Source organism: Phoca vitulina, unplaced genomic scaffold (genome assembly GCF_004348235.1).
Source record: "Phoca vitulina isolate PV1807 unplaced genomic scaffold, GSC_HSeal_1.0 scaffold42, whole genome shotgun sequence".
Lineage (NCBI taxonomy): Eukaryota > Metazoa > Chordata > Mammalia > Carnivora > Phocidae > Phoca > Phoca vitulina.
The window spans coordinates 15,331,505-15,356,809 of NW_022589745.1; the positions used below are offsets into that span (position 1 = coordinate 15,331,505).

General features: G+C 36.9%; 1 protein-coding gene across 8 annotated transcripts in view; it reads right to left on the bottom strand.

The window, feature by feature from the left end:
• The window catches only part of PUM2 (pumilio RNA binding family member 2), a 97,002-nt gene that overhangs the window by 17,497 nt on the left and 54,200 nt on the right, over positions 1–25,305 (bottom strand). For 6 of the 8 annotated variants that reach the window (XM_032430202.1, XM_032430195.1, XM_032430196.1 and 3 more), the window contains 3 exons: positions 18,438–18,581; positions 18,040–18,324; positions 13,613–13,849 (listed from right to left, as the gene is read on the bottom strand). In XM_032430202.1, coding sequence (XP_032286093.1) covers positions 13,613–13,849; positions 18,040–18,324; positions 18,438–18,581 — 666 coding nt within the window. The remainder of the gene's footprint in view (positions 1–13,612; positions 13,850–18,039; positions 18,325–18,437; positions 18,582–25,305) is intronic. The other 2 variants (XM_032430200.1, XM_032430201.1) reach the window with 1 other exon arrangement.

A 25,305-nucleotide genomic window follows, 5' to 3' on the forward strand; every position in this document is an offset into this window, starting at 1 on the left:
ACATTTATATGCATATGTTGGACTTTGGTAGGAAAATGACTTTGGAGCAGTGCTTCTCAATATGCACATGAATCACTCTGGGGTATTGGTTACACATTCCTAACTTAAAAAATTTCTCACAGGACAACACTGATCAGACCTTATTCCTGAGTTCTGGCGTCTCGTTTTAAATAGGGTTTACGTGTTCAACATAATCAGTTTCCTTACCTACTTTAGAAAGTCCACTTAATAACTTAATATTCATAACTGATACTATGCACTAGACCCTGAGGGTCCACGAGGGTCTTTTTAAAAGGCAGGAACCATTTACTGAGCGTTCTTTCTTGGACATTGAGAATGTGAACTTTGCATAAAATGCTATTCGGTGTTGAAATTGTGCCTCCTGCAGTTTGTTGTTCTGTTTTAAGCCACTCAGCTGGGGTAATTTGCCGTAACAGCCCTGGGAAACTAACACAGATTTTGGTACTCAGAGTGAAGTGCTACTATAAAAAAAAATGCCTAAAAATGAAGTGACTTTGGAGTTGGGCAGAAATGTGGATATTAAAGGCAATTCTGGGGAGGGCTCAGATAGATGTGAGGAGCACTTATCAAAAGCTGCTACCGTCTTAGAGAGTACGTATGTTTGTCATGAACAATGTTGGTAGAAATATGAATGCTAAAGATGCTCTGAGGTTCTCAAGAAAATGAAAAACATGTTACTGGAAACAGGGAAAAACTAGACTGAAATGTGTTATGCTGGGTGGAAAACAGAAGTGGTATGGATACTAAGATTTCCAAGCAACATGTTAAAGGTATGCTCTGGTTTCTCCTAGATGCTTAAGGTAAAATAAGAGAAAGAGATAATTCAAAGAAGGAACTGTTAAGCCAAAGAAAACCAGCACTTGATGATCTGGAAAAAAATCTTAGCTTATCAAGATAGAATGCTGAGGGCACAGAGCCAACGGGTGTGGCTGGACAGTCTCTTGACATTAATGGGCAGCCCAACAGTGTTTCTGAGAATCTCCTATCAACAGAAACACTGCCAGCCTGGTCTGAAAGATCAGAGATGGGACAAAATGAAGAACGACTGAGAGCAGAGCCACAGATGCAGAGGCTTAGAGGGGTGGGGCAGCAGTAGATCTTAGAGGACAGAGCAGACGGTGTAGTCGTGGCCGAGTGGTTAAGGCGATGGACTAGAGGACAGAGCATCTAAGCCACAGGTGATTATTCTCAGGCCGTGTAACAAATAGGATTTGCCCTGCTGGCTTTCAGACTTGCTTGGGACTGGTAATCCCTTCATTCCTTCCAATTTCTCCCTTTTGCAATGGGACTGTCTATACGATGCCTGTCCTACTATAGTATTTTAGAAGCAGATAACTTGTTTTATAGGTTTCATAGGTCCACAGATGGAGAAGAATTTTGTCCCAGGATGGACCATATTCAGTGTCTCACCTGACAGACAAGATGAGATTTGGACTTTTCTGAGTTATTTAGATGAGATTTTAGACTTTGAGTTGATGGGAGGATGGGTTCCGACTCTTGGTGATGTTGGTTTTGGGTGAATGTATTCTGCATGTGGGCCAAACATGAATTGGAGGAGCCAGAGGGCAGCCTATAATAGGTTGAATGGTCTCCCAAAAAAGTATGTTCAATTCTTGACTCCTAGTACCTGTGAATTTGATTTTACTTGGAAATAGCATCTTTACAGATGTAACCAAGTTAAAGAAAGGTCATTCTGGATTAGGCTGGGCCCCTACCCAATGACTGGTGTCCTTGTAAGAGGAGTAAAATTAGGACAGAGACACACAGGGAGAATGTCATATAATGAGGTAGGCAGAGATGAGAGTGATGCATCTAATAAGCCAAGGAATGCCAAGGTTTACCAGCAACCACCAGAAGCTAGGAAGAGGCAAGGAAGGACTGCCCTCTTTGGTCTCCAAAAGGACATGGCCCTGCTGTCACCTTGATTTGATTTCTACCCTTCAGAAGTGTGAGAAAATAAATTTGTGTTTTAAGCCACCTAGTTGTAGTAGTTTGTTAAAGCAGTCCTAGAAAACTAATACATATGCTATCCTTCTTAACAACCCTATGGGACAAGAATATTATCTCCATTTTACTTGTCACACAATAGGCTTGGAGAAGGTAAATACCTTATTCGAGGATGCATAAATAATAATGAGACTGAGGGTTTTTTTTTAAACCATTATGTCTCAATAATTCACTTAAAGCTTTTAGTTATATCCCGCTATACCTCATGAAGAACATTTAACACCATATGATGTTCTTAAATCTGGGATATGCTTCAAGTTACATGGGGAATTAAGTCACAAAGCATTTTTCTAATCATTATTAAATATGTATTTGCCATATAAAGACACAAAAATTTTACTGGAAAAAGACTGAGGTTTCAGTGAGTTTAAAAACCAATGTGTTTGTTTTTTTTTAAGATTTTACTTATTTTTTTAGAGAGCAAGCAACAGAATGGGGGAGGGGCAGTGGGAGAGGGAGAGAATCTCCAGGAGACTCCCTGCTGAACGCAGAGCCTGACTCTGGGCTCGTTCTGGGCTCATTCCCACAACCCTGAGGTCATGACCTAAGACGAAACCAAGAGTCGGATGCTCAACCAACTGAGCCACCCAGGTGCCCCAAACACCAATGTGACTCTAGTTTAAAGCATGGTCTTCCACATAATATTTAACAGGTTAATATAAAAAGCAAAAAGCATGAACACGGCTGGTATACAACCTTAAAGTTGTACATCTTATGACAATATGTACAGCAAACATCAGATGCAAACTACAAACCAAAATAACAATCTGTTGTTTCCATTTCTACTGCTTGTAATTGTTTTCTAAAAGCAATTAAGCAACCTTACCTTTTAGCCTCTAGTTAGGCGTAAAGGTTCTAAAAATATAAAGAAGGAGACCATCATGACAAAAGATACTTGATAATCTTCCCTCGTTCATCAAAGAGCATTTACAGACTTGAGTTATTAACACATGAACTATAGAATTCAGACTAGTATTACATTATTTCTATCACTAACTCACTTGCTGATTCCCATTATTCCAACAAAAAGGCTAGTTTGTTTGGTTTCAAAAGTTGCCTGAACCTTAATCTTCAGTGAAAGCTACCTCTCTGTTGAAAATGAGGACACTTTAAAAACTGCCTATGAGCCCAAAATCCTAAGTAGTGGGGTGAACTTCACTGACTGCCTGATATAAACATGTGGGCAAAAGTATCTCCCTGCACATCTCAAACCACCCTCTCAGATCTAACTTGAATTCCTCTCTTTGGTTAATACTTTTGGTGACAGTTAACAAACCATCAGGCTACATACAACATCTGCATTTCTTTTAATATATTCCTGTTGCGATTTCATGGCCAGCTGTTCTGAATAACTGGGGTAAACGACAACTTTCTGATCCTAGACAAACATGGGCACAATGATTTTATCTCTTGATGGGACTGTTACACTGGTAGGAAGAGGGCTGAACTGGGAAGGTACTGTGAAAGATACATTTAACCCAGAAAAACCTAGACCTAAACTCATTTCCAAAAACCAAAACCAAACTAAACAACCCCCCCCACACACACACAAAATACACACACAAAAATAAAAATTCCACAACTGTCATGGAACTTTTCAAAGTGCAGTATTCTGAAGAGTATGATCCTAACAAACTGATCAGAAAACACTGACTGAACAGCCAAATAACGCTTTAATGTAGAAATCCAAATAGAATGTAAAATAATTTTTGAAACAAAGTAGCTAATGTCCAAGAACAGATTCATCAATAAAATAACGAAGAAATAAAACCCCTCAAATTCAATTACCCAAACTTCTGTTGAGATCTGAATACTCTTAAAGCTGTGGAGAAAGGCCTGGGCTTTCTTGCTTCTAATCTAAAATAAACCCAGAAGTAACTCTAATAGAAGTCCAGTCTGTGGTAAATTTGGTACAAAAAAAAAACATGAAGGAAAGATGGTAATTTTAATGGAGAGACTATGTTTTTATAAAATGGAATTAAAGTGCAATATGAAAAGAGCATTACAATCATTACATTTAAGTGCTGGTATACATGTCTACATTCAACACAACACTACAAACTCCACGATGGTGGGTAAGGATGGTGTCTTTTTCCTTAAGGAAATATATCTCTAGTCAAGCAGTCTGGCATGTAGGTATTCTTTACTGGCTGAATGAATTAATATTAGCAAAATTTCTGATCAGACACAAAAATTCTAAAATGGAGGTCAATAAAACTACCCATGAAAGATTAACATAAAATACGGATTAGTCTAAGTATAAATTAAATTAAGTTAATCCTATTCTATTTAAAACATCACATAAAGAAGACCCTATGTCATCAGTTTTAATTTAAAAACTAGTTATAAAATGTTTTAAGAACCTAAGGTAAAAATTATTTAATTTGGATTAAAGGTCAATTGTTAACAAGTGAAAAAACCATAAAGCAGCCAATATACTAACATTCAAACTCACTTTTCCCACCAACTCACAACAGGCTAAATTACATTTTACCATAATTTTATTAAAAATTCTAAACTTAGGGAATATTTATTTATTGAGACAGATATTAGACAGAAATAAAAGCATTCCTTGAGAAGCAGCGTGACATCTTGGAATGAGCCAGACAGACCTGGGCTCAAGATTTTTGTTCTTTACTAACTTCTTGACTGTAAGCAAGTTATTTGAGAATAACGGGTATGTGTGTGTGGGGGGGGGTATGTGTAGTGTGTAAGAGGAGTCAAAATTCACTTCTATCTGGATATTTAACTGCTCCAGTCCAATTTACTAAAAAGACTGTCCTTCCCAAACATGCCAGAGTGTGGGCATAAATCAGGTAACTAAATGACTAGGTTTATTTCTGGATCTGCTATTCTACTCCACTGGTTTACTTATCCTTGTGTCAATGTCACAAGTGTAGATACTGTAAGTTTACAATAAATTTTGATATTAACTGGTTCTTTAAGATCGTCTTGACTGTTCTCAGCTGTCTTTCCATTTACATTATTTAAATCAGCTTGACAATTTCTTTAAAAAGCCTGAAAAATTCTTGGAACTGTTTTATTTTTTTTTTTTTTTTTAAAGATTTTTTATTTATTTATTTGAGAGAGAGAGAATGAGAGAGAGCACATGAGAGGGGGGAGGGTCAGAGGGAGGAGCAGACTCCCTGCAGAGCAGGGAGCCCGATGCGGGACTCGATCCTGGGACTCCAGGATCATGACCTGAGCCGAAGGCAGTCGCTTAACCAACTGAGCCACCCAGGCGCCCTTGGAACTGTTTTAAATCTATACATCAACCTGAAGAAAGGTATCGTCTTTTTAACACTGAATTTTTCAACCCCCAAACATGGTATGTTCACCTATTTATTTGTCTTAACTTTTCTTTTTATAAAGATTTTATTTATTTATTTGATAGAGAGAGCACAAGTGGGGGGGGGAGGCAGAGGGAGGAGAAGCAGACTCCTTGCTGAGCGCAGAGACTGATGTGGGGCTCGATTCTAGGACCCTGAGATCATGACCTGAGCCAAAGGCAGATGCTTAACCAACTAGGCAACCCCGGTGCCCTGTCTTAACTTCTGTCAGTGTTTTAGAGTTTACAGTGTGAAAGATCTTGCCCTTCTTCCATTGGACCTACTCCTGGATACATTATAAGGAAACAATCACACATGAAAATATTCTCAATATGTAAGTCAATTTTCAATGTCACCCCATGAGACACATGCTGTTTTCATTTTCAAAGATTATTTGGCTAAAGCTACAGATCTCTCCCCTGAAGTACATCTGCATATATTTTAAGAGCTCTATTTCTGATCCTATGTTTATTTAATGTACATCGGTTAGTATATAAACAAAACAATGATATAAATTCTAGGTGAAGTCTTGGCAGATTAAAAGAATTTTTAAGGCACAAGAAGACTTACTTGCTATCTCAGTAAAAAGAAAAAGGTAGAGAAATTGAGTGCGGAGCTGAAACGCAAATGTGAAGGTAAGGCCAAAAAAAAAAAACCAGTAAGATGACAGTAAATAATGATATATAATGAGCAAAAGTTGAAAAAAGCTCCAATCTGCAAAATTCGTTATCAAGGGTGAAAAAGGCATTTAACAACACATAAACAAAAAAATTAAAAAAAAAATAACACATACAAAAAGAAAAGAGACTTTTTAATTTTCTCTCATCTATAAACTTTATCCCTCAAAACCAATTTTTTTAAGATTTTTATTTATTTGACAGAAAGAGAGCACAAGCAGGGGGAGCAGCAGAGGGGGAGGGAGAAGCAGGCTCCTGATGAGCAGGGAGCCCGATGCGGGGCTCAATCCCAGGACCCTGGGATCATGACCTGAGCAAAGGCAGACGCTTAATCGACTGAGCGACCCAGGCGCCCCAAATCCTCCCACAACTTTAAAATATGCAATGGCAAGCAGAGTTCAGATTTAAAAAAAAAAGGCATTAGGGAGACAATGGAGGACAAGATCAAAGGTTCACATGAACACCCAAGGGATCCAGGAACTATAAAAAGGAAATGTGAACTAGAATAAGGTCATGTGTAAATTATGAATTATTTCCTTCCAAGGTATCTCTCTCCCTGTGGGTGCTATTGGAAATTTCAGTGGGATAAAATCATTTTTTCTTTGTTATGAGAAGATTAGCATCTGGTTATTGAATGTCAACAGAATCCCTACAATCACTGTGGTAAGCAAATACTGTTGCCACACAATTCCAAATTGTTTACCTCCTCATACTTGGTATTTTAAACAACTGCTCCAAGTGATTCTGATGCTGAACCACTGACTCAAATCATCAAGTATTTGGTAGTTCTAAACCTGAAATTATCTTAACTGAATTAAATGGTGAAAACATTCTCAGTCATTAGAAACACAAAGTCACAGATAATGTTATTAAAAACACAGAAGTAAAAATCCATCACTGTAACTCAACTAGAACTAAGATCAATAAATTTGTATACAGAAATGAAACAAATTCTTCCGTGAGTAATAATATAATTTTGGGATCTCTTCACAGAATATTTCATACCAATCAATAAATAAAGGCCTTTTAGACACACCAAAGGCTGTGAAGCAGTGCTTTAACATCTCCACGAGAACCTATAAATAATATTCTTTTTTTTTTTTTAGATTTTATTTATTTGACAGAGAGAGACACAGCGAGAGAGGGAACACAAGCAGGGGGGAGTGGGAGAGGGAGAAGCAGGCCTCCCGCGGAGCAGAGAGCCCGATGTGGGGCTCGATCCCAGGACCCCGGGACCATGACCTGAGCCGAAGGCAGACGCTTAACGACTGAGCTACCCAGGCGCCCCTATAAATAATATTCTGTTGAGAGCTGGAAATGCTGTCCTATAGCCAGTTCCTGAGTTGCCTGACTTATGATTAACACATATTATTATTTCATGGAGTAGATAATATATTTGGACTTTCTCAAGAATAACTAAAATGAGGGCGCCTGGGTGGCTCCGTTGGTTAGGCGACTGCCTTTGGCTCAGGTCATAATCCTGGAGTCCCAGGATCCAGTCCCACATCAGGATCCCTGCTCAGCAGGGAGTCTGCTTCTCCCTCTAACCCTCCCCTCTCTCATGTGCTCTCTGTCTCAAAAAAAAAAAAAAAAAAAAAAAAAATTTAAAAAAAAAAAAAGAATAATTAAAATGAGAAAGAAAGGGATCTAGAAGTTTAGTAATCTTATATAGAACTTAAAAAAAATATAACCTTTGCCATTGTTGAGGTACCAGATTTGGAGGCTGATTAGAATACTGTTATTTATGGGCGCCTGGGTGGCTCAGTTGGTTAAGCGACTGCCTTCGGCTCAGGTCATGATCCTGGAGTCCCGGGATCGAGTCCCGCATCGGGCTCCCTGCTCGGCGGGGAGTCTGCTTCTCCCTCTTCCCGCTCCCCCCTCTTGTGCTCTCTCTCTCTCTCACTCTCTCTCTCAAATAAATAAATAAAATCTTTAAAAAAAAAAAAAAAGAATACTGTTATTTATACACTTTGTAAAACTGTTCAGTTTATTATAGCATAGCATAACAGAAAAATCAAGGATAGTATCAGGAGTCAAGTGGTATTCTAGCGTCAATTCCATCATTTACTGGTTTGGGCAAATCTCTTGGGCGACTAAGACCTATACTTTTCTTATCTTCAATGGCCATATCGCTCAACCAGTCTACATTAAGAATTAGGATGAAATGAAATAATGAATATGAAGATGCTTTAGAAAACTATTCAAATGCTATTCAATTATAGGGAACCTATTACTTAAAGGATAATAGTATTTTTAATGAAAGCTTCAAAACAATTTATACTGTTTTCTGCTTTAAGGACCACATAGGACACTTAGAAAAACCGCACATCGCCTTACAACCAATTTGGTCATACTTGTTTTAATTTTTAAACATTTCATTCTAAGAGAAGGAGCTGACAAAAATCTGCCAAAGTTTAGCAATTTTAATAGATGTTAATTAACCTGTACTTAATAGGAAAAAATGATCTTAAATTTTATTCTGCCTATTTTTAATATAAAATTTTCTGCAATTAGAGGAGAATATAGGTGGGACGCCTGGATGGCTCAGTTGGTTAGGCGTCTGCCTTTGGCTCAGGTCATATCTCAGGGTCCTGGGATCGAGCCCCATGTTGGGCTCCCTGCTCAGTGGAGAGTCTGCTTCTCCCTTTTTCTCTCTCCCTGCCTGTCCCCCTGCTCTTGCTCGCTTTCTCTCTCAAATAAAATTAAGGAGAGAAAATAGGTTATAAAAATCTTCTAATCCTTAACAAGCTAAAGTACTGAATTTAATTACTGAATATAAGACAACTGTCAGAACTGACAGCCACCTTTATTTAATAAACTAATTTCATTAAGCTCAAAGCTTGAATTACACTTTTTAGTACCCTGTTCTTAAGAAAAACATAAGCCAGTTCGAAAATGAAGAGATCCAAATAATAAGCCATCAGTTTGTCAAGTCCTAAGTTAAATAAAAACACAGAATGTTGCTTTATACCCAGGAAATTGCGTATCAATCTGATTACTATGAGCATAAAGATTAGAGTAAATCAGAAATCACTAACACATTTTTTAAAAGTTTACTTAAAAAGGAAAAATAGAGAAGGAAAGAATTCGTTAGCTAGCTCCAAGGAGAAGAAAATAATACTGGAAATATTTAATGATTTTTTTCACAGAGATGAAGTACCTCAAAATAAGATACTGACTTCTATGAGAGAGAATGATTAAAGAAAACAACTGCAGGTAGATTTTTCCCCCCATCTCTACAGATCAAGAAAACATGAAAAAATAATTCATTTAATGTTGAACACTTAACCTGAAGCACAGAATATGGCATTGCTCTTTGCATTTCAAGATAAAAACCATTAATTTTAAATTTCTTCTCTTTCCTTGTTCTTTCCCACTATTTCTAATTCCCAGTATTTAAGTGCTTTTAAAAAGCTGTAGTCAAACAGGAGCTAATTGTAAGGGCTCCAAATGGCCAAAGATGGTACATTTTTTAAAAAAGATTTTATTTATTTGAGAGAGAGATAGCAGGCGAGCGAGAGAACACAAGTGGGAGGAGGGGCAGAAGGAGAGGGAAAAGAAGACTCCCTACTGAACCTGACATGGGGCCCAATCCCAGGACCCTGAGATCATGACCTGAGCTGAAGGCAGATGCTTAACTGACTGAGCCACCCAAGCACCCCAGATGGTAAAAATTTTAGGATCAAAAAAAGGTTAAAATTGATGTCTCTCAGACTGCAATGGACTAAAACCTATAAACTACCCTAAAAAAGTCATCAATTTACAGGTAACGATGATTAAAAGAACACGGGTTACATACAGAAATTGCTAGGCCATCAACTCATTCTCAGAAGTTAATTCTCAAAGTTAGAAAATAAAGTTAAAGAAATCAAGCATTCTCCTGACTCCTATATGAACTATATTCCAGGATAACCGCACAACTGATGGAAAGTTCCTTTTTATAGAAAACTTCCAGCTAATAAATGCTGAAGGTATGAGAGAATTAAGAGTTTCACCACTTTGCAACCTCTGGAAAAATAGACAATGATTAAGGCTGCACGCCATTAGGTGAATCGGGCTGACAGGTTCACAATGGAGAAAACCAGAGACATGTCTTCTGATATGGTGCAACAGAGAGAATACAGAACTCATTTTGCCAAAAACAGCAAAAAACAAACAATAAGACCAGGCCTCTAGATTTAATTCCATTTTACAAGAAATACAGGAAATAGAGGAACACATTAAATACTACCATGGGGGAGCAGTCAGCAAAGTTAGGAATGTTGGAAATTCAACAGGACAAAGTTTCTTCAACAAAGAAATGAAAGAAAAAACAGAGGAAGGGGAAATGGCTCCAGATTAAAGGGCATATCAAACAAATGCAATGTATGGGGCCTTATAAGGACCCATAAAAAGACATTTAAGTCAATTAGGGAAAACAGAAAAATGAGAAATTATTGATTTTAAAAGATATGATAATATTGTGGTTGTAACTGTTTTTATTTTTATTTTTTTATTTTTTTTTATTTTTTTTTTTTTTAAAGATTTTATTTATTTATTTGAGACAGAGAGAATGAGAGAGAGCGAGTACATGAGAGGGGGGAGGGTCAGAGGGAGAAGCAGACTCCCCGCCGAGCAGGGAGCCCGATGCGGGACTCGATCCAGGGACTCCAGGATCATGACCTGAGCCGAAGGTAGTCGCCCAACCAACTGAGCCACCCAGGCGCCCTGTAACTGTTTTTAAAAAGGAATTTTATCTCTTGGAAATTTTGTCCTAGGAAATGGAGGAATAAAATTTTTTCATGTTCCTGGCTTCATTAAAAATGCAACAAGGTTGCAAACCAGGAATATTTTAGTTTATAAAAAAATGAACAGGGCGCCTGGATGGCTCAGTCGGTTAAGTGGCTGCCTTTGGCTGAGGTCATGATCCCAGAGTCCTGGGATTGAGTTCCACATCAGACTCCCTGTTCGGCGGGGAGTCTGTTTCTCCCTCTCCCTCTGCCCCTCCTCCTGCCTGTGCTTGCTCTATCCCCCCTCTCTGTGTCAAATAAATAAAATCTTAAAAAAAAAATTAATCAATTAAAAAATGAACCACCAAAACCTATCAATTGAAATACCTGTTCTTTAATGAAAAAGTGAATAGTAGTCATAAGCTGAAAATACTTATGTTGATCAAATGACAACTATTTTAAAAAACAAAACATCTTTTTGGGAAAGAGAGAAGCACACAGTGTTGCTATGAGGCCCTTTCTGTGAATCAAATAACTAGCAAAGGGAGAGCTGGTTTAAAAAAAAAAAGCGTGTCATTCAATACTTTTAGAATACAGGTATCAGGAGGGCCTATCAATAATTATAATGGTTACCTGTCTGAAAATCTCACAAGACAATAACCTGGAACTAATTAATTTCAACCAATTAAAATGAAACTGAGAACTAACTCCTATCTCAGGATATTCTATTCTTAATATGTGAGCTACTGAGTAAGATTATTTCTAAAAATGGATATGCAAATTCATTTCCATAGGTATTTTCTAAATCATCTGCCTTGTTAACTTGATTCATGAAGAAATCACCTAAAGGATATACAATTATTTTCTTAGACCAGAGAGCATGTAAGTCTTGTATTGTGACTTAATCAGATGAAAGCAAAGAATAGATTACTTCCATGAACACTATGTAAAGAGCAAATTTATGAAATCTATTAAATTATTCCAACCTGGCAGGGTCTATATTCTATATGGTCCTTGTTAACAACATTGCCAGTCTTACTATAGCTAAAACTAACGGAAATTGGGAGATCACAAAAGAAAGTCATCTACAGATAATTCTAATCAGAGGTGTATTAAAATATCAGATTTCCAGCTGAAGCTAAACTAAGGGGTTTAACTTTGGGTACAAAAGTATCAGGCTGTAATGCAGAAATGCTGGCCCAAATGATGATTTCTCATAACTGACAAGAATTTCTTCCCTAAGCATCTACACAGCTGGGTTCTTTACAGTCTGAAGAAAAATATCTTGATTGCTGTTTAATTATAGATACATCTAAAAAGTCATTTATGTCTAATTTCTAAGCAAGCTATGTAAAATAATTAATGCCATTTTTACAGGCTCTAAAGCACAACATAAGCAGTAACAGTTGACAGGAATCTGATCTGGAACTTACCTATGTAAGGACAGGACATGACAAATAGAATTTTTAACAAATAAAACACAAAACTATTATGAAAGACCTATTCTTAGGCTTGTTATGTTCCAAATTTTTGTGTCCATTTCAAAGTTTCAAAGGCATGTCTTACATGGGGGTGGTGGGAGTGAGTGGGTCTGAGTAGATATAATAGCGATCAGGAACTGAGCAGCTCCTATGACCAAGAAAAGATGATAAATGAACAAAGGTGTCAGGCTACAAACTCATTAAGTTTACACAAATAGTGCTGTATAGGAGATCTTAGGACCCCATCCAAATAAATTAATAGTTGTATATATTTAATATCTACAAAAGAGCAAGGACCCAGAATTTGGGGCACAGGACTGGCCTTTAAAACTCTAGGCCACTTCACAATGACATATATCTAAACAATGATCACTGCAAAAGATCCTTTTGTTACATGGACACTTATGTATTAATGAACTTGAGGAAAAAATTGCTATACCCTTATGACGGGGGGGGTCAAATATAATCACTAACTTATATTTGCTAACAACAGCCAACATTACTTTTTAAATCACAAGCTGATTTAAATCTTTCCAAGCACATAAAAAATCAAAAAAAAGAATCTCAGTTTTGAGTTTACTAAAGTTACAAAAATTCAAAATCTAATTTTAATCAAATAACTTTCCTTGAAGAGACAGGGATTCATACACAGCCTCTGATATCCAAAATCTCTTAAAAATACTCTGTTAACTACATGAATAAATACTTCCTGGAGAGGGAAAAGGGTAACCACCATCTCAATCATCCTGGGGTGGGGGGCAATTTTAACATACAGATAGAAACAAAAGTTCTAAATGCTCCAAATTTAAGGGTATAAAAAGCCTAAAACATTTTTTTTCTTAAACTAACGACATATTCAAAAGTAAGAGTATATGGACCAAACCCATAAGACTCTAACTCATAAACATACTAAGTTCATATACCCTGATACAACCTTTGAGAAAATGGCCAGGCACTCAAAGGCCAAAGCAAAAACCATTGTACTAATCTAAATTATTTGAACTTCAGTAACTATGTGACTAATGTTTTCCTTTAGGTGTGCAAAAACTTGCAACAGTGAAATTTCTTTTACTATCAGGTTTAAACAGTTGACTTTTCAGATGATCTAAAACACACACAAATCAAAAGCACAGACAAGAAAAAACACACCACTGTATTTCATAAAAGAAACATAAGATACAATAGGGGTCTTTACCTTACTGTACATTAGACCCTCACTTTGAATTTTCACGAAAGTAGAACTTTTTCAAAAGGCTAATATCTAAAAGCAAAAGCAATTTGGCATGTTTTATCCAACATTAAATATTTTACATATATTATAAACACACACACAAACACACTTACATGTATACATACAAATAAAAAGGGTTTTGGTTTTTTTTTTTTACCTAAATGCAAACTGGATGAGGATCCATGTGATGAAAGTGATGGCGGTGGCGTAAGTGAATGTCCTGGAGTTTGGCTTGGCAGAGGCATGCCTATTGGACTTGGAGAGGAGGAAAATCCCAGACTATTGTAAAATGGTTGCCCTATGGGTGCTAGGCTGCTACTAGATCTTTTGTACAAGTCAGAGCTAGTAGATAGAGACTCTCTCCTTGTGGCACTACTACTTGCAGAACTGCCAACTGAAGAAGAAATAAAAAAAACCCTAATTACATACATGTGTTAACTGAATAAAACCTATCCCCAACTCTTGCTGGGAAATAACAGAAGTGATCACAATAATTATTTTTAGAAACATTGTGGAGGAGATAATTACTGTGATAACTATATAAACTAACTTATTAATCATAAAAGGGTATAAATGCACCCCAATAAAGTAACCAAATACTTAACAGAGCACTCGTATGTTTATTATTTCACACATATTTACCACTGACACATATGATTACTGTGCTTTAATACCCTGGTATGATTTATAAACCCTGGAATTGTAAGGTGTCGACTTTAGGAGACGCTAGAGATTAAATTCCAATAAGGTTAAATTTTGGTAGTGTCCTAATCTCTGGAATCAGGTTCTTAGACTTCAACTCAATGCCAAGAAAGGATTACCCTGATAAATAGATTAATAATACATTTCCTTCACCATTCACATTTAATTTTGCTTCTAGCTTGTGTTCAAACCATAGTCCTTTAAGTCCATATTGGCCCGAATATCAGTCAGTTGTGAAAAAGAGATGACAACTAACTTCTCAGTATTTTTCACATTATACATTCTCCCTATCCTTCAACAACTAAGTTACAAAATAGATATGAAAAACTAACCGTCCTTTTAGAAAATTAATAGCTCTCATTACTGTTACCACACCAAAGACATGCTTTCACTTACCCCTTGGGATCGTCCATTCCTAAGATTCTACTACCGGTTTTACAAGGCCCTTACTCAAGTGAAGACTGATAAGCCTTTTTTTTTCTTAGATAATATACAATTCTCTCATAATGTATCTCTTACTGAACTACATACTAAATTCTTTTTACTTAATCCCAAATTCAACCTTCTAGTCCTTTTTTCCTTTTGTACTCCACAAAATCATAAAACAATGGTAGAATCTCATTACCATGTACTGATGCATGCTCAAAAAAATAACCCAAGATCTGTTAATCGACACATCGGATAATCAAATTCTTTACCAAGTGTTTAAAAGGGCTGTTCAAAACTCCCAATTCTGAAGTCTCAGCGGCCATATTTTCAAGTGCTTCTTTCCTATTTCTAAACACTGGCCTTTTTTTTTGTTTTTTAACTGAATGCCTTTTACACCTAAAGGAATTTCATATGTTTCTTGTCAAGTTTTTAAAGAACAAGCTCTGTATTCGGACCAATATGGTAACATTTTTCAAGAGAATTTTTAAAGTTTCTACTAGGTCTTGGTTTTCTAATCATAAGTCAATTTTAAGTAGGTCATTAGGGTATAATGAAAAAATTAAGAGAAAAATTAAGCAGAGCACATGATGGGTAGACCAAGTTAAGCTTATAATACAGATAGAAAACAATTACATTGGTTTTGCCAAATTCAAGATTCTTATAAAAGAAAAATACCAGGCTCACACAACTGTATGAGGCAAAATATTAAGACACAAGTCAACCTTTTATACCAGCCAGTGTGGTTTCTGAAAGACTAATCACGTTTTATTAAAAATTGTACATTTTAAGATATCATAACAGGGAAATACTATATAGCTATATGCATTTTAATAGCAAAACCAAATATAAACACTAATGTAATAAATATTTCTTCTTTGAGTTGCTTTTGGCAAAATTGTCAACATATGCTACATTAACTATGCTAATTTAAAAGGACACTGTCAAAGTGATTGTTCTAGAACATGGCTACAATTAAAATTCCTATTTATTTCAGAAAACAATTTAACTGACAAGGAAAAAGACAACAGCTCTCTAATGAGAGCAGTAGCACTGTCATTCCCCTGGCAAATAACAAAAAAACCCCACAGTTTTGATACATGCAATATTATTTTCCTCCAAAAGGGAAAAGCCAAGCCAAACATTTAAAAGTAATTCAGAAATAGTTTTATTTTAAACCTAAAATCTGGCTCCTTTAACTTTTACTATATGCCTAAATTATCTCCAACAGTGTGACTATGAAATATGAAACAAAGTATACCTAAAATATCTAAAAGGCTAGACCAACAGTGGAGTCACTAATTTGTCAACTGTGCATAAAATGTTAAATTACAAACTTCCAACACTTTCTAAATAATGGGTCATAGAAAGAATGATTTAGTTACTATATTATAATGGCTAAGCTCCCTAGCGACTGTGTTATAAGCTGGGGTATTTAACACTGGTAAGTGTTAATAATTTCATCATATAGGTAAGAGAATGACTGTGTGTCTGATTCTGTGCGTGTATATGTGCACATAACCATACTATCGTTTTAGATTTCATAGAGGTATGGAATTGCTATAATGCTGAAATGGCAGCGGATAGACCTGTTTTAAGAGTACACACGTGCGGCACTTGAATAACTCTCACAAAATGTCCAAGAGGAAGGGGAAGATGACAGGCTATGTACTGGCATCCAGGAGTGGCAACTGCTAATGCCCTCTGAAGCAAGGTAAACAGAGGCACCCAGATTGGTAGTCAGAATTGCATAAGCAATGATTAAAAATAAGGGAGGCATGAAGAAGATCAGTTTTTGGGAAAGAGGCATCTGCAGGAAATATTTGTAGGGAACAAAATGTTCATGCCAACCAGTTCCTGAATGCTGGGGGAAAGGACCTTAACAACTAAGAGACAAATGGGAATTTGAAAGAACTGGATAAGGGGACCTACAAATCTATTCCAGACCATCAGTGACATGTTTTATTAGAAAAGGGAAGAGGAGATTTATCAAAGCTCGTCTCTTGTTTTTTCCTGAATTATTTACAGTCTATAATCTCTAGTTTAGAAACTAGTTATTTCTACAAAGTTTATCTTTTAAGTTATATGTTCTTTCAGTTTTCTTCAGCATGTTAGATTATTTGGGAGAAAATGCTTGTCAACTGTATCAGAAACAAAAAATGAGTCCTGTGGGAGTGCTTGGGTAGAAATAAAAATACTGAATCCAAAAGAAATTAAAAACTCAAGTAGAAAAATTAAAAGATTGAAGAGTCTACATGTTCACCTGATTTTCCCTCAGAAGTTCTTGTGCCCATTCTTTAGGTAACTTTGTTTCTACAACTGTGATTATTTCCCTATTGTACTTCATTATAACAAAAAAAGCATTCTGCATCTAAAAGTTTATAGCTGTTTTAGACCATTCCTCTTATGTGTTGAAAGTTCAGAAGATCCTTTCTTAGAAAACAGGCAAACATATTTAATAACGACTGGCCCATATTAGTTTTGCCATCTTCCACACCAGAAAAGCATATAGTATTTTAAGGTGGTGGGAAAATCGATGAGAAGCAGGTATTAAAGATTCTAGAACTTTACAGAAATAGAAAATCTCCTGAGGTCTGAATAAATTGCCCTGCCCCTCAGGAAGAAAAGGCTGCCAATTAACTGTACCAATAGAACTAGGGTAAGTTATTTTTCCTCTAATGTTTCCTGAATACTATGGAAACCTCAGAGAATGATACCACAAGGTGTATCAATAGGGAGTCAATGTGGGCCTCTTCTGACTTCACCTAGTCATTCCTCAGTTACAGAATCAGTCTGTTGTGGGTAAATTATTTTGTGAAGCTTACTTCAAATTTAAATTTGTTGAGTATTCTACATAAAACCAGGATATGAGAAGAAACATCCTTTTAGATGAATTTTTAGTGATAAAGGCTAAATTATTTAGTCTAAAAGATAAGCACATTGGTAGTTTCCTAGGGGCTTCTGTTTAGAACATTTCATTGTATTTTATTTTTATGTATCATACCAACTAAAAAACCGTAACGAACCACTAGCATTTAATAAGAATATCTGATAAGCACACAAAGACAATTATTTTAAAATACCAGAAATTTAAGATGGCAAAATAGTTACTTCCTTAATCATTATTATATAAAGAATAAGGAAGAGCTAGTAATTAGTATAAAATATATGCTCCAAACAAACCTTACTAAAACAAAAATTACAGTAATACAATTCTTAAAGCCAGGGGAAAATGTACTATATCTGGGTAAAAGATGGGCTGTTTGAAATGAGCTAAACATTCATAAATACTTAAAGATTTGCAGGAGGTAGTTTTTTTCATACAGAATTAAACTAATAAACCAGTATTTTATTCCTGTCTTTTCTATGCTACAAGCTATTAATATTTATTATTAAAAATATACATATACCTCATGTCCACTTAGCAGAGTACACTCATCTTAAAAAGCAGCTTACCTGATGAACCAAATCCACTGAGGGCGGAGCCTATAGCAGCACCCAAAGAGCTACTGCTTCCAAAGCCAAGAGATGTACTTCCAGGTTGGCCGGGTCCGTGAGAAAATAAAGAACTGCTCTGGGAGCTACTAGTCAAAGAAGAGCTCCCGTAAAACGAATTAGACTGCAGATTGGTGCTTGGTGGCGGCGGCTGCTGCTGTGGTGGCTGAGTGCCAACTGGCCGAAAGAGACCGTTTGTGCCGCCCGTGAGACTGGTTGCAGTCCCTCCAGCTGCTGCTGCCGCTGCTGGAAAATAAATTTCAGATACTTCTTGAAACTACTCAAAAGACTATTTATTTTTAAATTATCTCAAAGAACACCAGAAAAATATTATCCCTGAAAACATCAGTTACACTTACCAGCTTGTGCTGCTGCTGAACTAATTAAAACAGGTGTTGGAGCCATTAAACGAACTGGAGCTCCAAGGCCAGTTCTTGCTCCAGGGCCAACCACTAAGGCACCAGTCTGATCATAATAGGCAGTTGGAGCTAGTACTTGATAGCCTAGATAATATTAAAATAAATGTTTACTAATGAAAACATTTATTATAGGAACATGCATGTTTATTTCCCCCTGCATTTGTTTTTATCAACCAGAAAAGATAACTGTATACTGTTAATATAAAATCATTAGTTATGATATGAAAAGCAAACACATCTGAGAAGATATTACTTACTAAATATATGGAAATGTAATAGAGTGTAGGTAAAATTGTTTTCTCTAAATTTTAAGAGCTGCCTTCCACTTACGGACCACAGAATAACAAGGTACCTTCTTGATATAGAAACTATAGGCTATCAAGCACTGATATTTGAAAAATATTACCTATTAGTTCTGAGAGGAGATTGGAAAGACTAAGGCATGTAAGAATCGTTGATTAGGCAATTTGAGTAAGTTCTAAACCAAGTGCTTCATTACCAGCATTCCCTTAGATTTTCATTTGTAAGCATCCATTTAAAAACTTAAGTCATGATGTAAACAGATACTTTAAAAATCATTAAGGTAACTCTTTTTGTAAAGGTTCTCAAGCTAAAGTTTGAATAAAAATCACGCAGGCATTAGTTTTTATCATAGCCTTAAGCACAAGACAGGTGACAATCTGCATTATTCAGAACTACAGGAGAGTGACGTTTCTATCTTAGCAGCCTTTCTCAGTGGGGATTCCTTATCTTGACCACAGAACAGAAAGTAACTACTGTGAACAGAAAAGTCACTATTTTGCCAATTCTCCCAAGGATACTATAAAACAAGTACCACTCAAGATGCACAGGAGAGGAGTTAACTACATACAGGAGATACTCCAATGCAGGAAAGCTCCCCTCCCAGAAGTCAGGTTGAGAAAGGCTGTCTTATACAGTGACAAGGACTCAGGTTCAGCAGCCTGACAACCATTTACAAAAAGGCCCTGGCAACCTCTGATAGTTTTAAGTTTAAACACTACCTTCACCACTAGGGCCAACACTTTCATATGCAAAGGTTTTTAATTAAATACGTAATTCTGTTTTGCAATTACAGTTTTGTTATAAATGGATATAAATTAGGAGGACCAGCCAAATAAAGAGACATATAGGGCAAAATCTAGGCGGGAAGGCAGAGCTTTCAAGCCCTCTCCTCACGGAATGAATGTGATAAATCTGAGAAGAGATTATTAGATATCCAACTGGAGATGTCAAAATAGGACATAAAAGTCTTGACTTTAGAAGAGAGGTCCAAGCTGGAGCTATAAAGGATGAAATCACCAAGAAAATTAAAAAGGGATCTATGGACAGAGAACTTCAGATTAAGAGGTTGGAGAGAGAAGGAACCAGGGAAGAAACTATGAAGGAATAGCCAGTAAGGAAGAAAGAAAATGAGAACAATGTGGTGTGTTGCAGGCCAAAGAAAAAAGAATTTCAATGAAGGCTAAGTGATCAACAATGTCAAATGCTGCTAAAAGCTATTAAGAAGAGCTGAGAACTGACCAATAGGTTTAGCAACATGGAAGTCATTATGGTAAGGGATGAAAGCCAAACTGTGGTGAATTGAGTCAAGAATGGAAGAACCACAAACAAGTACAGACAATGCTTCTGAGGAGTTCTGCTGTAAAAAGGGCCAGAGGGGAGAAAGAGGATGTTGAGAGTTAATTTCTTATTTAAAGTACAGAAAATGTACTCTATTAAGCAAAGCACAATACTTTGTGTTTAAAAATTTACTGTTGTGAAATAAAACACATAAGAGTACAAAACCCGGGGCGCCTGGGTGGCTTAGTCGTTAAGCATCTGCTTTCGGCTCAGGTCATGATTCCAGGGGCCTGGGATCGAGCCCCGCATCAGGCTCCCTGCTCGGCAGGAGGCCTGCTTCTCCCTCTCCCACTCCCTCTGCTTGTGTTCCCTCTCTCGCTGTGTGTCTGTCAAATAAATAAACTCTTAAAAAAAAAGAGTACAAAACCCAAAAGTACAATATAATGCCTACAACCAAAAAAACTGTAACCACCATCCAAGTTAAGAAATAGAACCACTGCCCAGAACCCTACCTCTCATAGGTCCCTGCTCTACCACCACAATCTCCTCTTTCTCTTTGTGTTACACACTACTCTACTACCCATAAACACATCCCTCCTTAACCATCATTTTTGTTCTGGGTTACTTAAAAATTTGCATGTATGATTCATTCGTGTGGTTGTATACAGATATACATTTCCATTATTGTACATTTACATGTACATGTACATATACATTTCCATTACTGCACCTCACTGGATGGATACCACAATGCATTTATCTGTTCCACATTTAAACCATTCCGTTTGGGGACACTGCCAATAGTACTGCTATAAACATTTTGGTACACATATCTTGGTATGTTAAGTGTGCAGATTTCTCTACTCCAAGGTATGTATCTAAGGAGTTGACACCCTGATTGTGCAAATTTACACTCTTGCTACTTTGGTATTAGTTTCAACTGCTCTGTGACTTTAGTAAGTCTTTAATTCTCAGACTTTTAAATCTGGCTAATCTGGAAGATAAGCAGAAGTAATCTGTTGTGGTTTTGATTTTTTCCCCATACTAAGGAGGCCAAGCATCTTTTCATATGCAAATTGGGCATTTGGATTTTTCTCTTCGAAGAGGCTTTTTCAAGTCTTTTACCCATTTTCCCACTGGGCTGCCTTATCTTACTAGTTTAGAATTCTTTATGTTGTATCTAAGTCTTTCACTATTTTAATATATAGCAAATATCTTCTTCCATTCCTAGCCTGACCTTCTATTCTCTTTATGGTGACGTTTGGGGTGATGGTGTCAAATTTATTATTTCCTTTATTTTTATAACAAAATGTCCCTATATTATAATAGCTTTAAAATTCCACTTTTCATATTTAGGTCTAAAAATCCAAATGGAGTTGGTTATTGAACACAAGGCAGGGCTAGGGTTCAGTTTCATCTTGTTTCCAAAACAACCAATTTCATTTCATCTTTCTTGTAAAACAAGTCATTCCCCTCCTTATAGCTTTGTAGGGTTTCTTTGCTATTCGCTGTCCATTTCTTTGGGGATCTCACCTTTGGGGTCTCTATTCTGTTACACTGGTCTGTTTCTCTCTCCATGCAGTAATTTAACTGCAGCTTTAGAGTAAGTTTGATTCCAGAGTAATTCAGAATAGAGCAAGTCCTTTTACTTATTTTTGTTAGGAGTGTTGTGGCTTAATCTTGATTGACCCTTTGTATTTTCATTAAATTTTCCTATCAGCTGTCAAAATACCATAGGAAGAATGTGTTAGCAATTCTGATTGTGAATGACTGAAACTACAGGTTAACAGGGGGAGAAGTGACATATTTAAAATACCTACTTGTCCAGAGGTGTCTCTGTTTAGGTGTCCTTTAATGTCTAAGCAAACCTGCTTCCCATAGAAATCATGCATAATTTTTTTTAATTTAGTCGTAGGTACTTGCTACTACTAAGTCACTAGCTTTAAAATTTTTCAATTTCAAGGGCACCTGGTTGGCACAGACGGTTAAGCATCAGCCTTCGGCTCAGGTCATGATCTCCAAGTCCTGGGATCAAGCCCCGCATCTGGCTCCCCGCTCAGCAGGGAGTCTGCTTCTCCCTTTCCCTCTGCTCCTCCCCCATAACCCCCTCATGCTCTCTCTCTCTTACTCACTCTCAAATAAATTAAAAATCTTTAAAGTTTCATTTTCAAACAGTATCCTGTTAACAGAAAAGATTTTTAAATTGATTTTCATATCCAAAAACCTTAACAAGAACATTTTAATTCTAATACTTTATCTACAGATTCATTTAATATACAATCATATTTTTTCATGACATTTTTAGTTCTTCTTTACAGAATTTTCTCATTTCTCTCTAATGTTATAGCACTGGCCAGGGTCTCTAACATGCTGAAGTGTAAGTAAAAATCCCTGTCTTGTTCCCAGTCTTAAAACTTTCAGTATTTCCCATAAAGAGGTAGTTTGTTATCCATTGGGGGGAGGGTGTCAATTCCCCCTTTAGCATATTAAGTTATCTTCTAATCCTAACTTGCCAAAGAGGCTTTAAGTTCTTGTGATTGCTTTCTTTTAATCTTTTTTTTTTTATATATATATTTTGCCATACATTGTATGCTAATTTCTTATACATAATAGCACAAACACGTTTTTTTTGGTTTTTTTAAAGATTTGTTTTTTTATTTATTCATTTGAGACACAGAGATAGAGAGAGAGAGAGCATGAGCAAGGGGGGAGACAGAGGGAGAGGGAGAAGCAGTCTCCCTGCTGAGCCAGGAACCCGACGTGGGGCTCGATCCCAGGACCCTGGGATCATGACCTGAGCCGAAGGCAGACGCTTAACCATCTGAGCCACCCAGGCGCCCCTCTTGTGATTGCTTTCTTTTAATCTTTTAATGTGGGAAATTACACTATGTGACTTCCTGAAGTTCCTCTTGAATTCTAGGGATAAAACCAACTTGTTCATCATATATTATCCTGCTTACATACTGCTAGACCTGGCTTGCTAATATATAATCTAGGATTTCTAAATCCGTATTTATGTGATTGGCCTGTAATCTTCCTTATCTATACACGGTCCTTGACAGGTTTTACATTATTTTCTAAATGCAACATATTAACTTTGTTTTAAAAAATACTTGGACATTGGTGGTTTTTTAGAAGTTTATTTATTTAAGATTTTATTTATTTGACAGACACACAGAGAGACAGAGAGAGAGCACGCAAAGAAGGGGGGAATGGCAGGCAAGGAGAAGCAGGATCCCTGCTAAGGACCCTGGGATCATGACCTGAGCCGAAGGCAGACGCTTAACCAACTGAATCACCCAGGCGCCCCCCAAAAATATCTGGATATTTCTAAGGATTTGTAATCTGAAAGCGGATTTTACGAAGAGATGAAGACTAAGAAGGATTACAGTAGAATAATTTTGACTTTCTAATCGATGTAAATTTAGATGTTTTTATTTCTATTTCTTAATATTGAAGTTTCTTTTTTTTTTTTTTAATGTTTCAAGTTTTTATTTAAATTCCAGTTAGTGGGGCGCCTGGGTGGCTCAGTCTTTAAGCATCTGCCTTCGGCTTAAGTCATGATCCCAGGGTCCTGGAATCGAGCCCCGCATCCAGCTCCCTGTTCAGTGGGAAGCCTGCTTCTCCCTCTCCCACTCCCCCTGCTTGTGTTCTCTCTCTCATTGTGTCTGTCTCGATCAAATAAAGAAATAAAATCTTTAAAAATAAATAAATAGATTCATTCCAGTTAACATATAGTGTAATACTGGTTTTCAGGAGTAGAATTTAGTGATTCATCACTTACATACAACACCCAGTGCTCATCACAAGTGCCCTCCTTAATACCCATTCCCCCACCCACCCTCAATCAGCTTGCTCTCTATCAATAAGAGTCTCTCTTATGGTTTGCCTCCCTTTTTTTTTTTTTTCCCCTTTCCCCTACGTTCATCTGTTTTGTTTCTTAAATTCCACATATGAGTGTATCATATGGTATTTGTCTTTCTCTGGCTGACTTATTTCACTTAGCATAATACATTCTAGCTCCATCCACATCACTGCAAATGGCAAGATTTCATTCTTTCTAATGGCTGAGTAGAAACCATTCTTCTTTATTCATTCATCAGTCGATGGACATTTGGGCTCTTTCCATAGTTTGGCTATTGTTGATACTGCTGCTATAAACACTGGGGTGCACGTACCCCTTCGAATCAGTATTGTTGTATCCTTTGGGCAAATACCTAGTCAGTATAATTACAGGATCACAAGGTAGTTGTATTTTTAACTTTTTGAGGAACCTCCATACTGTTTTCCACAGTGGCTGCACAAGTTTGCATTCCCACCAGCAGTGTAAGAGAGTTCCCCTTTCTCAGCATCCTTGCCAACATCTGTTGTTTCCTGTACTGTTAAATTTAGCCATTCTGACAGGTGTAAGGTGGTATATCTCACTGTAGTTTTGATTTGTATTTCCCTGATGCCGAGTGATGTTGAGTAGCTTTCCATGTGTCTGTTATAGCCATCCGTATGTCTTCTTTGGAGAAACGTCTGTTCAAGTCTTCTGCCCCGTTCTTGAGTGGACTGTTTGTTTTTTTCTGGGTGTTGAGTTTTGTAAGTTCTTTGTAGATTTTACATACTAACCCCTTATCAGATGTCATTTGCATGTATCTTCTCCCATTCTGAAGATTGCCTTTTAGTTTTGTTGTTTCCTTTGCTATACAGAAGTTTTTTATCTTGATGAAGTCCCAGTAGTTCATTTTTGCTTTTGTTTCCCCTTACCTCAGGAGATTTGTCTAGTAAGAAGTTGCTATGGCTAATGTTCAAGAGGTTGCTGTTGTGTTCTCCTCCAGGATTTTGATTGTTTCTTGTCTCACATTTAGGTCGTTCATCCATTTTGAATTTAATGTTGTGTATGGTGTAAGAAAATGGTCCAGTTTCATTCTTCTGCATGTGGCTGTCCAATTTTCCCAACACCATTTGTTGAAGAGACTGTTTTTTTTCCACTGGACATTCTTTCCTGCTTTGTCGAGGATGAGTTGACCATAGAGTTGAGGGTCCATTTCTGGGCTCTCTATTCTGTTCCATTGATCTACGTGTCTGTTTTTGTGCCAGTACCATGCTGTCTTGATGACTGTAACTCTGTAATAGAGCTCGAGGTCCAGAACTGTGATGCCTCCAGCTATGCTTTTCTTTTTCAAGATTGCATTGACTATTTGGGGTCTTTTGTGGTTCCATACAAATTTTAGGATGGTCT